At 35.5% G+C, this 15,880-nt stretch overlaps 1 protein-coding gene and 1 long non-coding RNA gene across 3 annotated transcripts; both read right to left on the bottom strand.

The window, feature by feature from the left end:
- LOC137009516 (N-fatty-acyl-amino acid synthase/hydrolase PM20D1.2-like) lies at window positions 1-4,947 on the bottom strand. The gene is made up of 11 exons (XM_067371802.1): window positions 3,960-4,947; window positions 3,411-3,544; window positions 3,208-3,327; window positions 2,945-3,020; window positions 2,789-2,850; window positions 2,258-2,336; window positions 2,111-2,182; window positions 1,589-1,754; window positions 1,393-1,492; window positions 957-1,086; window positions 1-339 (listed from the first exon to the last, which is right to left on the bottom strand). The coding sequence occupies exons 3-10, from the start codon at window positions 3,255-3,257 to the stop codon at window positions 960-962; spliced, it is 732 nt and encodes a 243-aa protein (XP_067227903.1). The 5' UTR covers window positions 3,258-3,327; window positions 3,411-3,544; window positions 3,960-4,947; the 3' UTR covers window positions 1-339; window positions 957-959.
- Window positions 4,948-7,996: 3,049 nt separating this feature from the next.
- Window positions 7,997-14,965, bottom strand: LOC137009738 (uncharacterized). 2 transcript variants are annotated; one of them, XR_010892952.1, is made up of 6 exons: window positions 10,009-14,965; window positions 9,777-9,917; window positions 9,522-9,650; window positions 9,375-9,443; window positions 8,931-9,258; window positions 7,997-8,810 (listed from the first exon to the last, which is right to left on the bottom strand). It is a non-coding gene; the product is annotated as an uncharacterized lncRNA (long non-coding RNA). The 2 variants fall into 2 exon arrangements; XR_010892951.1 differs by having other exon boundaries at window positions 7,997-9,258.
- Window positions 14,966-15,880: the final 915 nt, after the last annotated feature.

Here is a 15,880-nt window from a genome sequence, read left to right as displayed (position 1 = left end):
TGGGAACGTAAAATTTCTAGTGGGGAGGATGTCATAATAAATCACTTCAGTCGAACACAATATCTAATGATAATCTATTGGCCCATACTGCAGTTTTTGAAAATGCACCACAGCGTTAACCTTCAATAAAATCTCCAAAAATCCAAACACTGTTAAGAATAGTAGAATAACTAGAGAGAGCTCAGGGTGTTGTGCTGAATCTCTCAGAAAGTTGGTCCAAAACACCAAAGCAGCAAGTCTGACAATGGAAAGTCAGAAATATAAAGTGCGTTTTGAAGCAGACTTAACCAGAGATAACTTGAGATGTTTCTTCCAGCTCTCCCTTGAACCCAGTAACACCTTCAAACACAAAAAGTGACACTCAAAATTGTGGAAAATTCTATTCATCTAGAAAACTAATCACTCATTAATGATCAATTCATCATTTTTTTTCTGATTTATTCACATAGCTAGCTTATTCTTTAATTGTGCTTAGCAATGCTGTTGTTTTCGTCAGGGTTGCTTATGTTTACATTCAGTCAACAAACTTATAATTATTTGGCCAGACATTACTAATAACAATTAGTTCAAATAGAAATACATACAGTATGTATGTAATATGACATTATTTATAGTATTCACATACTGTATACTGTAAGCCACTTTGAATAAAACCGTCTGCCAAATGCCTGAATGTAATGTGAACCTAAGCACAGGGTTAATTACACCCATGCCCTGCTGTCAACACCTGACAAACAACAAACTTGTGATGTGTTTTTTTAAATCGTTCAGTAAGGAATGCAAGAATGAATCTTTATGATTGAAATGTTTCACAACCTTCAATTCTTCAGTGTTTTTTTCTAAAGCTGCTGTATTAATTTTATCCAGATATTCAATTCATATCTGTTAAAACAAAGCTCCCTCAGCTTAGTTTCTCAACCTTCAGTGTCTTGAGATTAGTGCAAGTATGATCCCACCATTTACAGCTCATGCTGGCTACTGTGAGGTGGCGGCAACTTCCTGATGTCATTATTCTGGATGAGCTGGAAGTACAGCACGATCTCTTCATAGTTCTTAATGGAGATTCTCTCGTTCACACCATGGAATCTAAAGGAGGAACATGAACGTTTACACAAGTTTATTAACACTTCACAAAGTGTAGATTTACTGCACTGTTACTACATATTATTTACATATGCCAAATTCTAACATCGCCAAATACTGGCCTGGCATGCATAATACAGTGTTTTTAGTCATTTTAGTCGTTTCTGTATAAACAGATTGTTTTGAAAAAAAGCTTTTAAAAAACACGAACAACTTTCTCATTTGTTAGTACTTATTTGTTGTTTAAACGTACCCTCAAGCTGGATACTCCACTACATTAGTATAAAGAGCCACTCTCCTGTGTCTTACCTCTGAGGATCACCTGGTTTGAACCACGTTGGTGCAAAGCGATATATGTCTCGGGTGATGTCCTTGTAGTGCCGGCTGTCAGTGTTGCCAACACATACACCTGTGACAGGAAATCATAGAGCAGCTAAAAGTGGCTCTTCACGAGACAATGATGTGCGTAAGTGGCACTTAAGCAGGAATGCATGACTTCACTTACCAGGGGCCACTGTGAGCTGAGGAAACATGACCTGCACTGTTTTCTTTATGACCTGGAACCCAAAAGCCTGCTCATCATAGGAGCTGATGGGCAGCGGGTCGAATCCATTGACCATCTCTACCTTCACACGCTCATCTGATATGGTTGACTTGACCAAATCCATAACCTAAAAGATGACATAAAAGGGGATGTGATGTGATCAAACAATGGGTGATTATAGTCAAGAGTTTGATATAAAGGGATAGTTCACCCAAAATGGGGTACAAACAGCACGGGACTTTTATTGTATGGACACACATCTTATTGTGTTCCATTAAAGAAAGAAAGTCATACAGTTTTTCAGTCACAAACATAATTGTCATTTTTAAATGAGTGAACTATCCTTCTAGAGTTAGTTTTTTATTTAGAGTGATTCATGTGAAACTGGTTAAGAAGGTGTGAAGAGCAAAATTTAATAGCTGAGCTATAACAACTCTAGCCTGGCTGAATGAGCCATTGAGTGGCTACAGCGTGACCTCTCACCTCCTGCAATGTTTGGGCTGAGTGGATACGGAAATTGACAAAAGCTTCAGCGTATGACGGGATTACATTAATCTGTAAGAGAAAGAGAAATTATCAGATCTACATTCATGCTACAACTTAGAGAACCTACAAAAAAGAGGGCCCCACCTTCACACCCGAGTTAAACATTGTGACGGCAGTCGTGTTCCTCACAAAGGCATTTGTGTCAGGTTTTCTCTCCAACACCCTGCATATGAAGGGGACAACATTATTATTATTATATTACTATGAAAGGGGTTTTCCTGGGTATTTACAAGCTTACTTAGATGTTTATTTACAAAGTTATTGTTGGCTGCATTTAATCATTAATACAGTAAATCATATGTTAAATATATTACATATATCCTGTTCAGCAGCATCTTCTGAAGACTTCAATCATGGTGTTTCAGGGAATTCAGAAACTGCCTACTGATATAGAGAATAACTCCCTTTGGAGTGGACTTTGTGCTTTGTAACTTTGCAGACCTTTTTCATTCTCAAACAGCAACATTACACACTAAAGAAACATGATATGTCCTCTTTAAATTGACTTTGGTAGTCCAAACAATTTTCAGTGCAGGAAAAATCCTGTATAAAATATACTTTGATATGATATTGATTACTGTAGTCAGCATTAAGACAACAATATGAATGAACTACCTGCTGAGTAGCGGAGAGAAGAGCCACAAATTAGACATGATGAATCTGAGAGAAAGGCCAAACTACAAAATAAAATAAGAAAAATTGTTTGATGTAAATCAAGTCTGTATGTCATAAAAAATCAGCCTGTAAAATCCTCTGCTTGAACACTTTTACCTTATGTGCCAGGTGTTCAAATGTGCCACGCTCAGGACCATATCCAAACAGTCTGGGCATCCGATTTTCCTCCAACCTAAGAAAAGATGTTACCAAAAACATAATTTAAATAAAGTCTTTAACTCCGTTAAACAGTGTTTTGAGAATAACTGGATAGCAATAAAAAATAAAAAAAAATCACAAAAACTTCTAATAAAAAGATCAATTTTTCACTATTTCCAATTGTTTTACAATAATAAAGTGTTTTAGGGGTTTCCGCTTGCCTTCTGACAGCTGAAGCCAAGATGCCAATGCTGCTCTCTCTGGGCGGCATGGATGAATGTCCTGGAGCGCTGCTGACACTCAGCTTTACTGTGGCCTGACCCTTCTCACTGATACCTATTCTACAAAACACACACAGGGCAAATATTACAGACTAATTCAATAATAAATAACTCTGCTAATAGAGCTGCTCAAAATAACTCACAGGGCAGCAGGTCCATCCAGGCCACTTATGACACCGTCCAGCACTGCCAGGCCTTCATCTAAAACATACTGGAGCTTCACCCCTCGAGTCTTCAGGAGCTTCACGATATTGACTGCACCATGTAAGCCATTCACCTGACATATAACCGTATAAATAAGTGCATTAAAATAAGTTTTATAAATGACATAAAGATGGGTAAGATAACTAATTTAATATCATAAACGCAGTGACAAGTGAACTGAATGATTCTCTCTTCTTATGCTGTCCCATTTAAATACTTAACGTTGGCTAGACCAGTCTGTAGTTAGTGTTACCGTTGACTAGATTTTATTAACGTTAGCCAACACTAGCAGCCAGAGACTTCGGTAAAGTTGGTTTTATATTCGCACATTCGGACTTCCGCGTTTAAGATTTGTCTAATTATATGTGCTTTGAAGTGAATATTTGCAAATACAAAGCATGGCATGCTATTCACAGCTAATTATTATCAATCTGTACATTTTCCAGAATCGAACAAGACGGCCATATATTGTTTAATCGCTTACTTACTTGCTGAATGTCTGCTGAATGTCCAATGTTGTGCGGAAAACCACATAGGGAGCGTCTCAAAAGTTCGATATTGTTTTATTTTGTGCAAACAGACAACTACATTTTATCCAACTATGTACAATATAGAATATAGATATTTTTCTGTTTCTGTTTCTATACCTACAGAACATACAGCCCATGTATTGCTGTTTTATTCACCTCTGTTTCTCTGGTTTGAAGTGGTAATAAAAACAGTGTTCACCACGTGTTAAATAAAATAAATGGCTAAACTTCTAAACTATCTTTTATATTTTCCTGTTGTATGACACCTTCGTTTAACAATAAACTCTCACAATATCACAAATCATGTGCATTGAAGGATGTTTAGTCCTGCAGAATTATCACTGTCCATGGTACTGAATCAATCAGATTATTGACAAGCATTCACAAAGTATAACAGCAAACAGGATGTTTAACTTGGGTGAACACTTCAAAAAGTAGTGTAAAAACTTTTTTCAAGATGGTTTACTGGACATTTATGAGAAAGGTAGGGTACCACAATGTTTATTCACCCAATTTGTAGGCTACTGCATTTAAAAAAAGTAATAGGCTATGTGATCATAAAGATGTTACTACTTTTACAAATCATATTTGTATATCCTTTTTTTATGAACACATCTATATTGAAATATTACAAAATCTGAACATATTACAAAATTATTTTTTATGTGTCTACACAAAAACGGAGATTTGCGTTTGTGGCTACGTGATGATGTCATCACGCAATGAAATCACAGCGTAATTTAGCAACTTATAGCAACAAATCGACCAGCCTGAAATCAACTGAAGGCAAAAGACATTAAATCTCTTAATATCTCAGCAGAGGAGGATTAAAGAACTCCACAAACAGCATTACCAGCTTCACTTATTACTAACTTCACTGACATTTATTTCTGTCAGACGTCTGCAGCAGTTCTTATTGTTAATTAACACAACTTTTATATTTCTTTCATTTAAGGTTACCGTGATGGTGATTGATGTTTCCATTTATTGGTCTCTAAAGTTTTGTTATCAGTAGCGGCGTTCTTTGGTTGCTGAGACAGTTTGTTTAACAAACATGTTTGCAGTATATCAATATTTGTAATGTTATGAAAAAATAAAAGATCGGAAATTACGGTTATATACGAGTCATGGATTTTTCTTACTATCCAGTGTCAATTTGAATGTAATTGTAAACATGTACTATATTAATACATTTAAATAATAAGTCTTTCTGCAGTGACACAAGAACACATCAACAATCAACCCATGATTCTCAGTAACGGTGACCAAAGTTTCATGCCGCAATGCATGCTGGGTACCATGGTAAACAAAACAAAAAAACCTCCCAGAATGCATCACACTATTAATAAATAATGCAACTGAATTGTACAATATATATTTTTCTAACTATTGTTGGAAAACGATAGTTGTTTGCTGTGATTTTTGTTGTGTTTTATTCGCTTTTTATGTCGAATTTATCTTTATGAATATTTTGTTTATTGTCACCATTGTTGAGATTCATATGCTGATTACTGATATCTATATTTTTTATTAGAATCTTCTTTCTTTCAATCCTGCAGTACAGTTATAATCCGTGCTGTACTATCAACGGATTAGCGAATAAAATTTATTAAGGGCTCATATTAATTATTATATTTCAAACTCATTGATAAAACAAGATATAATTAATGACATCTAAAAAAGAATTACCCATAATACTACTCATATATTTCCACTTCAGTTTATTGCTTTAATTGTGTTTTAACACACACCGATTCAGCAGCCAAGCATAAACCAAACGTTTAAACGTTTAGTGGCCAACTACTGGAACCACCAATCACCAACATGGTAACCCATCTTTATCAAGCCTCTGACAATTACTCACAAGAACACTACTGAAAACAAATCTTGCCTCAAATCAGCGCTTAAAAGTTACTTATGAAGCATCTCAGTCATAATTTAAGTGAACTACATCTTAAGTGTCAGAGCGTCAGCGTCTTAGAGATGATTCACGACACTTTGCTGTGCCACAAATGGTATTTTGGATGACGACATAGGCATGGACCAATCACTGAATAGATTTCCCTATTTAAGAATATTCTCAGACAAATTCACACTGAATGGTGTAATTCCTCAGAGGACTTTACATTCAACACATTTGACAATAAATATTTTTCAAGGTAATACATTACGATATACACATTGGAAATGAAAGATACACATGTTTTCCACCACGTTTTAATAGTAATTTTTTAAACGGTATTAACTGACCTGCCTAGCCTAGATTTTATGATCATTCCACGCCAGATCATCATTCCAGATGTGACAGATACCTTTATATAGCCCACGTTCGTGATTTTTTTTTTCCAGCGGTGAAGGGGGGTGCATGGTGTGGAATCCTGCACAGAAATCACCAACATTGTATTACAGTGAGGTTCTTGACTGTTTGAAGTAAAGTATTTGGAGTTTCGTAGGACTTTGCAGACGGTTCCTTCCATTCTGTCTCTTAGCCGTGTGCGTATAGAGATCAGTGCGTGTTTTCCACTGCGGATGAAAGCTGGTTTTGAGGAAAATAAGGCTGTTGCTGCTTGTCTATGTTACTACGATTAAAAAGAGGTGTTATTTGTGTAGTAACAGCGTTTAGCGCACACGTTATTGATCCGGGAAATTGGAATCTGTGAATATGCGACCAAGTTTACTTTTACTCTGAAATCCTGTATTAAGTAGATTGATTAACCAGTCGTTTATGTTTTGTTTGTGTGTGTCATTTATGTTTTAAACTTCTTCAGTTAAAATTATCATTAAACACTTTTTATTTGTTCTTTGCATTAATATAAATATTTTACAACTTCTTTTGAAAGGCTGTGAGTGTGTTTTCAAAAGCTATTGAACTGGAACTGTGTGTCCATCAAAACAGCCTTAGACCTTTGATACTGAACTTTTCAGTTAATATGACTTCATTAAACACTTTTCAACTGTTCTTTACATTAAGATAACTATTTTTCAACTTCTTTTAGACTGATATGAGGCTTTTTTCAAAAGATATTAATTTTAGAAGTGTGTCAATACAAAATAGCTTTATTAGACATTAAGGGCACAAACTACATGTTTACAGTAAATATTACTATATTAAACACTATGACTGTGTTCTTTACATTGAGATAAATATTTTGCAACTTCTTTTAGACTGATATGATGCTTTTTCCCAAAGATATTAATTTTAGAAATGTGTCAATACAAAATAGCTTTATTACAGTTTAAGGGTAAAAAGTATCCTTTTCCAGGCAATATTTGTACATTAAACACTATGACTATATTCTTTAAATTGATATAAATATTTTGCACCTTCTTTTAGACTGATATGATGCTTTTTTCAAAAGATATTAATTTTATAAGTGTGTCAATACAAAATAGCTTTATTACAGTTTAAGAGTAAAAAGTATCCTTTTCCAGGCAACATTTGTACATTAAACACTATGACTATGTTCTTTACATTGAGATAAATATTTTGCAACCTCTTTTACACTGATATGATGCTTTTTTCAAAAGATACTAATTTTAATAGTGTGTCAATACAAAATAGCTTTACTACACATTAAGGGTACAAACTACACTTTTACAGTAAATATTACTATATTAAACACTGTGACTGTGTTCTTTAAATTGAGATATATATTTTGCAACTTCTTTTAGACTGTTCTGATGCTTTTTTCAAAAGATATTAATTTTAGAAATGTGTCAATACAAAATAGCTTTATTACACTTTAAGGGTACAAACTACACTTTTACAGTCAATATTACTATATTAAACACTATGAGTATGTTTGAGTATGTTTGATTAACGAGTAATTTATGTTTTGTATCTGTATTATTTATGTTTTAAAGTACTACCATAATAATGATAAATCAATGACAACTGCATACATAACTATAAATGATTATGAATTTTTTTATAAAAACAAACAAAATAATGTTCAAAATAATAAGAAAGTAAAACACGAATGTATAGTTGCCTTTGAAGAAGATTTTATTATAGTAAAATTGATAATAATACAGCATAATATAAGCATGTCTCACTCCACAAATATAATCATACAGTAAAAAAGTATGCTGCATGAGAAAATTTAGGAATGTGTTTACATGTATGGAAATGTATATTTCAAGCTGAAGAATATGTGTCACATGGTAAATGTTACATTTCTCAGAATATCTATAAAATGTATGGCGAAGGGCTTTTGCCTGTATATATAGTGAGACGATAGCAGAAATCAGGAGCGGTCTCCTGAAGAGGCTATCTCCTTGTACAATAAAGTAAAAATACTTCTGTAATCAAAGATCTTTGACAAGTCATTTTTTTACATAGAGCATAAACCACAACACTTTCTTAAAGTAAAAGAGGTTGTTATTGAATACCCTTACATTGTTCATATCACTTCACTTGCTTCCTAATTATGAAAAAAAAGAAGAAAAAAAACAACAGGTGTTTTAAATGTTTTTGTAGATAATAAAAAGTAAACTACCCTATATCTCAAATATTTCAACCTCCCAAATGCAAGTATTTCTTCCCCCAAAATTCATTCACATAAAAGACCAGCAGAGGACAACAAGCAACACAACAATATGAAGCTTATACCAAATACTAAAAAAGTGTAAAGCATTTACATAACATATCAAATAGGCAAAACATTTTTTCTTACAATGTAAGAACACTTTCAGCATAAGCTCCTCTAACTGAATAGCTTACAGACACAAATCACAAGTCCATGGTTCTTCCTGTGCTGGCACTTTAATGTTGAGACGATACCACCTCAGACAAATTTCACATTGAACCTGGGAGGAAAATAGGAAATGTTGTTAGATTTATTTGCACAGTGTTGTAATTATTAAATGTAGTTGTGAAAACACATGCTTTCACTTAAAACGAAAAGTCAACAGCCGGATAAACAATACCCAGTCGTAGAGCACATCTACTGGATCTCTTTGTCTGTATCCACAGTTTGAGCATTGATCATCTTTGTGACGTATTTCTTTGCGTTCACACTTAATGCATTGCTCCTCTTTTGGGGGTAATTCTTTTTGCAGTGTGTGATTATGGTAGTCTTACACAACATGAACTTTGCTTAGTTTCCATTATTACTGTTTTGGATCTACACATGCTAAATATCTTTTTTAAAACAGACTATCATACCCGAATTTTTGGCATGCCTTTTCATTTCATTTCATTTGTACCACTCAGAGAGTCAAGCATGAAAAGGGTGTCAGTCTGAGCATATACAAACTAAATTGGATAAAAAGAAACAAATAAATTAGCAAATAAATGTCACTGAAAGATCAAACATGTCTAAATGGGCATATGTAGTAGCTTATCATTGAAATTAGCACTCTTTTACTTACCACAAACCTCCAGTGATTTTTGGTGATATTGACAAAAGTGATGACCCCATCATATTGCTCTAAGTTGACCTGTTTATCAAAAATTTAAAAGATCATGTCTGTGCAGTGTACATGTGAAAATTAAATATCATAAGTAGTTGCACTCACTTTTCAAAATCCTTGCTGTTCCATCTGCTCTCTTGTGCCATTTAAAATGACGCCTGTGGTATCATGGCTTAGCTGGTAGAGATTTGCATCCTCCTTATTAAGTACAGTTATGAAATAGCACTCAATAGTCTAAAATGATAAAGCATTTCAATTTGAATCACATTACTTGATTGACATACATTGAGGACAACATTTACTGTTACATACAAATATAATTGTAATTATGCATTTAGATTTTTGTTCTGTAATGTGTACCTCTCCAAATAACCATTCATGTGGCCTCAGTGCATTGAATTCCTTGTGATGTAAAAGGAACTTGAGATCTTGGCTAGGAGTCTGAACAATTACAACAACTAGCAGCTCTGTATGTTCCTTCTTCTTCAATAGCATCTGGATCTGTAATGATATGAAGTTCATAGAGTAAATAATAGCGTACCTTCATATATGCAATTAATAGTTTAACGTTTTGTTCTAATGACTTCATTACCTGTTCATCTACATGGAGTCCATCTGCAGGACGCTGACATGCATCAGAACTTGAAGTTTCCATTTCCACATCCTTCTTGATCCTCTTTTTGGGGAGCAGGTATTTTATGTGGAACAGAAAAGAATTTGGATTTGGTGGATGGGAAACGGTCTTCCTTCTTCTTCCAAGTTTCTTGAGATTGATCAAGGTTCAAAGGTTCCTCAGGTTGCCGCAAAAGCTTTTGAGGAAGTTCATGCTTGATGATATGCTCTGTATACCTCGCTTGTAGAGACTTGTGCATTTTTCTTATGAATGTCCCTGTTTTGACTTTTCTTTCTTTATGCATTATGGAATGTTTGACAATTCCAAACCACCTTTCAATGTGACAGTTGGCATCTCTTGTTTTTGGTTGTTTCTTTGTTGTCTCCATGTACTGTTCATGACATTCATCCATCAGGTCTCCCAACAGCAAGCCACTCCAAAGAGGAAAGATAGCAAGGTACATATCAAAGAGGACTGTGAGAATGCCTGGACAAAAGTATGGGTTGTCTTCTGTTGCCAACCCTGTGTCATCATCAACCATTTCTTCCTTCACCTCTTTCATAATCTGCTGAAAAAAGGCATAGAATGGTGATTTGGCACTGATGGTCATTGCATGTGTTCTGTCTTCACTTTCACACATTTCCCAGTCTTCAGATTGGGGAGTTTCTTCCATGGCTCCTCTTTGGATCTTGAATTGACACTCTCCAAATATGCAGACTCTCTTTGACGAGGTCTGTGTTTTGTTGGGTTGTGAGCAAGGCACATAATGCACGGAACACCTTTCTTTATTAAGTCATGTTGCTGGCATTTTGAAGTCTTGCGAAAGCATATGTGGCAAAGTATCTCAGTCCTTTGTCATCTGTTTGCCTACAGATTGCCTGTCTGACAGCTTTCAGGATGTGAGCAGAGCAAATGTGTAGTACAGTATATGACTTCATTTCATCCACTGATTTTTTTTGTTCATGCAGAAGTCATATGCTCTGTTGAGGTAAGTGCTGATGTGCTCTTTGTTGAAAGCAAGCATCACACTTATTATTGCCCAGCTATAATCAGTTTCGACCTGGTGAATTTTTATTTGGGTGTACTTTGATAAATGCAAAGTGAATTGCATGAGCCAAAATGTGATTGGTGGTACTGAGTGCTTCATTGGAGAGTGTTTCACAAATAGGCAGTGGTGGTGCATCTCGACCTGCATTTCCTGGAAGAGTGAGTGCATAGTACAACACCGGTTTTGGCTGTTCTGGAATTTTTGACACTACACCACCAGTGGCATCAAGATAGAGGGACACAGGAGACTTACTTCACAAATGATGCACAAGAATGCTGATCCTCAACTCAGAGTACAAATGAACAATGAACCGATTCACACTGAAATGCTGTATGTAGCCTGGTATTTTGAAGTATTTTTCGTCCTTAAATATTGTCTGCCTTAAGGATATTTCCATCTTGATGTTAGAGTGTTTAATGAAGTCATATTAACTGAAAAGTTCAGTATCAAAGGTCTAAGGCTGTTTTGACACACATAGTTCCAGTTCAATAGCTTTTGAAAACACACTCACAGCCTTTCAAAAGAAGTTGTAAAATATTTATATTAATGTAAAGAACAAATGAAAAGTGTTTAATGAAGTCATTTTAACTGAAAAGGTTTAGTATCAAAGGCTTAAGGCTGTTTTGATGCATACACACAGTTCCAGTTCCACATAGTGCGCATTAGCGACATCTGGTGGTCAGACTTGTTTCTCCACCATATCTAAATCATCTAAATCACAGATCTACGGTTTGAAAAAGCACTTGACCAAAGCTTCGTAAGTCCGTGACATCCGGAATAACTTTTGTCTTGAATCATTTATATCTAATATAAACTAATCTCATCTAAATTAATTAATATGTGCCTCGAAGCCTCGGTATCAACCGTCCCATCACTAGACTTAAGTACCATGGACAGTGAGTCTTTATCACGCTGTCAATCGAAACTTGCACTTTGTAGATGGTTCCTCAGATTGACGATGACGTCACAGCACTCCATAGAGGTAAGTGTGTTTGTTTGCTGTCGAGTTCTACAGAAAATTGTGTTGTACTTTGTGCTCATAACAGTCAGTAACGATAAAAAAATTAAATTAGCCTTTTTTAATGCAGATTCACAAAGTTATTGAAAGCGGCAGCCCGAATGTGCGAATATAAAACCAACTTACCGAAGTGTATTATAAGTGAATCTAGCCAGCACATTAATTAAACTTATCAGATGACAAGAGCATGGTTGATGTAAGGTTTGTAAGATTTACCTGCAGCTTAATGTATTAGTGTGAATAGTGGCTTAATATTTGTTGTTTTACCATATTTAAGTATAAAATATATATAATATACATTCCAGTTGAATATGTTAAACAAATGTTTCTTATTTATCTCTCTCTGTCTCTCTCTCTCTCTCTCTCTGACTCTATCTTTCTCTAGAGTTGAAGCCTACAGCCATTGTATCCATGCAGCAACTGATGGAAAAGGGGTTCGCTTTGGTGCTGTTGTCGCAAAAATGACATACATATAAATAAACAAACAAACAAACATTCTTGAATCATTCTTGTGTCTTGTCTTGCCTCTCAACAACCTTTAAAATACCGGCTGTAATTTAGTGACTGCATACGCTGATTCCAACTTTAACTTACTTGATAATGAGCTAATTCACTTTAAGGAGGTTAATCAATATACTGTATAATTCAAGAGACTAAGACTTAAAGTTCTCCATTTTTTACAATTGTTTTAAAATTGATATACAATTTTCATTTATATTTTGTGTAAATTCATGTTTAAATTTAAAATTGTGACTCAAAGCACACTTAGTAATTAACCTCTCTGAAACTGCAGCCATCGCTATATCATCCAGTACGGTAGGTGGCGCTGTCACGAAAAACTAGGGTCCTGAAACTGCAGCCTCCGGTTGTGCAGGAACATACTATTGAAATTAGTTATCTTACCCAGTAAACGACCTGTTGCTCGCCATTCTCGCTTCTCTTCTCGGTGGCAGCAGCAGCGGCGGGAAACCGTAGTGGGCGTGGCCAACTTGTCACTTCAATCGAGGGTGACCAATAGAAAAATGCCTTTCATCCTGGTTGGTAGAGACCGCCCACTGAGCTACAGCTTCACGTGCAAACAAAACTTTTCAATTCGCAAAACTTTTCAACTTGCAAAACTTTTCAGCTTGCAAGCAAAATATTTTGACCCACAAAAAAGACAGCAGAAAAGAGAGAAAAATGTGTGGGTTTGGGATGAAAAGTTCTCAAAGTGCAAAAAAAAAATAAAGGTTTTTAAAGATTTACACGCACTGCAAATAATTCTGTTATCAACTTTTTATTTTTGAACCTTAAGAAGACTTTTTTTGCAATATATATATTTTTTAATTACAAAATGATTAGTTTTACTCTCAAACACAATATGTTTGTTTGAATAAAAAAGACACAAAAGAAACTCCATACGTGACAAGATTTTCGTCATCAGAAGAGTACGTGCACTGCCAAATTTTTGTAACCGCGCGTACATGTATACACAGGTTGCATATGCGCAGTTGATTTTATTTTATCCACAAGGTGGCAATCGTGCTCTGGGGGCGTCGATTCACAAGGCAGTCAAAGAAAAACTGCATAAACAGAACAGACCGGAATGCGTGCATGCAAGTTTGAGCGACAGTGGGGGTCTTATCCCAAAAATCAGAGGGAAATGATAGATGAATAACACTGATGTAGAAGCACCAATTCATGATTTTAAGCCTAAACTTGACATAATCTGTAAACTTGTCCCTCAATTCTGATTGGTTGATTTGAATGTTGTTCCAGGATCAACAAAATATCTTGACCCAGGAACATGTTGAACTCAGCAAAATCAGGTTATGTGTTCAGGTCCCACTCGGAGGTGGTGCGAGTAGAACCCAGAGGGTTTATACTTACAACAGAGCAAATGTTAATCTCTGAACATATTTTTGTAAAGTGTGTTGTGAAAATGAAATGTGAATATATATCTCCATGCAATTTTGTTCACATACCAAATATTTTGACGATTCAATTCAATTCACATTTATTTGTATAGCGCTTTCACAATACATATCGTTTCAAAGCAGCTTTAAAGAGAATGCATGTCAAAATTACAATATCAGAAGAATGCAGTTAGCAAATAATGTAATAATTTGTGAAAAACAGTGTGTGGTTTCAAATGCTTCGATACAGTGAATCATTTTGCAAAGTAACTGGTTCAGTTGTTTCAAAGCTTTGAAAAAATTTGTTTCTCCCATCACAAGTGTAATGTATAAAAAAAAAAAAAAAAAAAAATTCCAACATGTGTAAGTGCTATCAATAATTCACTCTTTGCTGGGAGTTGGACTAACAGCCGATCTGACCAATCATAATGTTCAATGTGCGGTTTTGTCTGACAAATTATACTGCGTTCACGTCACCTCGTATTTACCGGAATCTTGAGATGACAACACGTGACGTTATAATCGGAGCGGGTGTGTCTCATACGTTCTGAAAAGTGAAGCCGTGGGCTCTTTGATTGCCCCCTGGAGGCTGGATGCAGTACAGGTCATAAACCCCGCCCTCTCAATGCAGTCGAATGAGACTTCAGTGAAAACTTAAAAATAAATTCTGCTTCAAATAAAACTTTCTGAAAGATGGTTTTGGTCATTTAAGGTAGTTGTTATCACACTGATATATATTCAATTGTTCGTTTTTGTGATGATTTAGATTTTAGCTAGCAATTTGATTCTATAAAAACGGGGCGTGTCGTCATGATTCGAAGTTGATTGACAGGTTGTCTGAGGACTGTCGGAGCTTCGAGGGGAGATTGAAGATGTATTAACTAACTGTTAATTTTCGATTTCTTTGTCATTAACACCAACAAAATGAGTTGTTCAGCAGTAAACTGTACTAACCGACCTACAGGATCTGACGGATCACTGAACTTTTTTCTGTAACATCAAATGTGGGCGTTATAAGCTTATTAATAAATGTTATTAGTTAAGATAACACACCTAATGTTAACCATGTCGGGAAAAAGCAGGTGATCGTTATCTGGCAGTTACTTATTATTTTTATGGGTATAAAATAATAATTAGCAGGACAAAACTAATGATAGCTTACTCTAATTACAGCAATCGATCTCCTGTAACGTTAGTTGAACTTGATTTAAAATGGCAGGACCGTTTCTGACGATTTAGAGTTGTTTCTAGAGGCATATTATATTGATTTTATCTACTGAATTTGCTGTTTCAAAAATATTATTGCTCTAGAAACAGAATAGCCTATTATTTTATAGGTAGACTTTTAAATTGTGTATAATTTTTATAGTCTATTTAAAATACTAGAATGATGACGCAGTCGTCTGGGCGGAAGTTTGATATCGCGCCTCCGCCTCCGGCTCAACTGACGATTCCTTCTGCGCATGCCCAGGCTCCAAACTTTTTTTTTTTTGACGTATTGCGTAACGTGTCAGCGCCCATTCATCAGCCCATTTTGGCTTCAGTTCAATACAATGGAAGGAAGCGACGTCGCGTCGTCCATCTTTTTTTACAGTCTATGATTCGGAGCTGTTCGCGTCCTTTTGGTCCTTGGACTGGGAGTTATGCGTTTCCATGACACCACTAGCAACACCCTTAATTAATCTACAGCGGTCAGGTGGTACAGCGGCCACGTGGTACATGTGGGAGCTCTCAGAAAACTCCCAGCTTACAAGCTGTAATTACGAGCTCTACGAGCTAGAATCTCGTAACTACAGGGATTACAAGGCCGCGTGAACGCACCTTATATCAAACTGTGGAGTTAGTAGTTGGACTTGTAACTGAGACCAGCTAGTGAGAACTGTGCAGGTA

Source organism: Chanodichthys erythropterus, chromosome 20, assembly GCF_024489055.1.
Source record: "Chanodichthys erythropterus isolate Z2021 chromosome 20, ASM2448905v1, whole genome shotgun sequence".
Lineage (NCBI taxonomy): Eukaryota > Metazoa > Chordata > Actinopteri > Cypriniformes > Xenocyprididae > Chanodichthys > Chanodichthys erythropterus.
The sequence above is the reverse complement of the archived record's forward strand: the minus strand, read 5'-3'. Positions and strand labels throughout refer to the sequence as shown.

Coding starts and splice junctions, on each gene's coding strand:
- LOC137009516 (XM_067371802.1), bottom strand. CDS start 3,257: ATGCCGCCCAGAGAGAGCAGCATTGGCATCTTGGCTTCAGCTGTCAGA. Junction 2,183..2,257: donor TGTTTAACTCGGGTGTGAAG/GTGGGGCCCTCT, acceptor TTTCTCTTACAG/ATTAATGTAATCCCGTCATA. Junction 1,493..1,588: donor TCAGCTCACAGTGGCCCCTG/GTAAGTGAAGTC, acceptor TTCCTGTCACAG/GTGTATGTGTTGGCAACACT.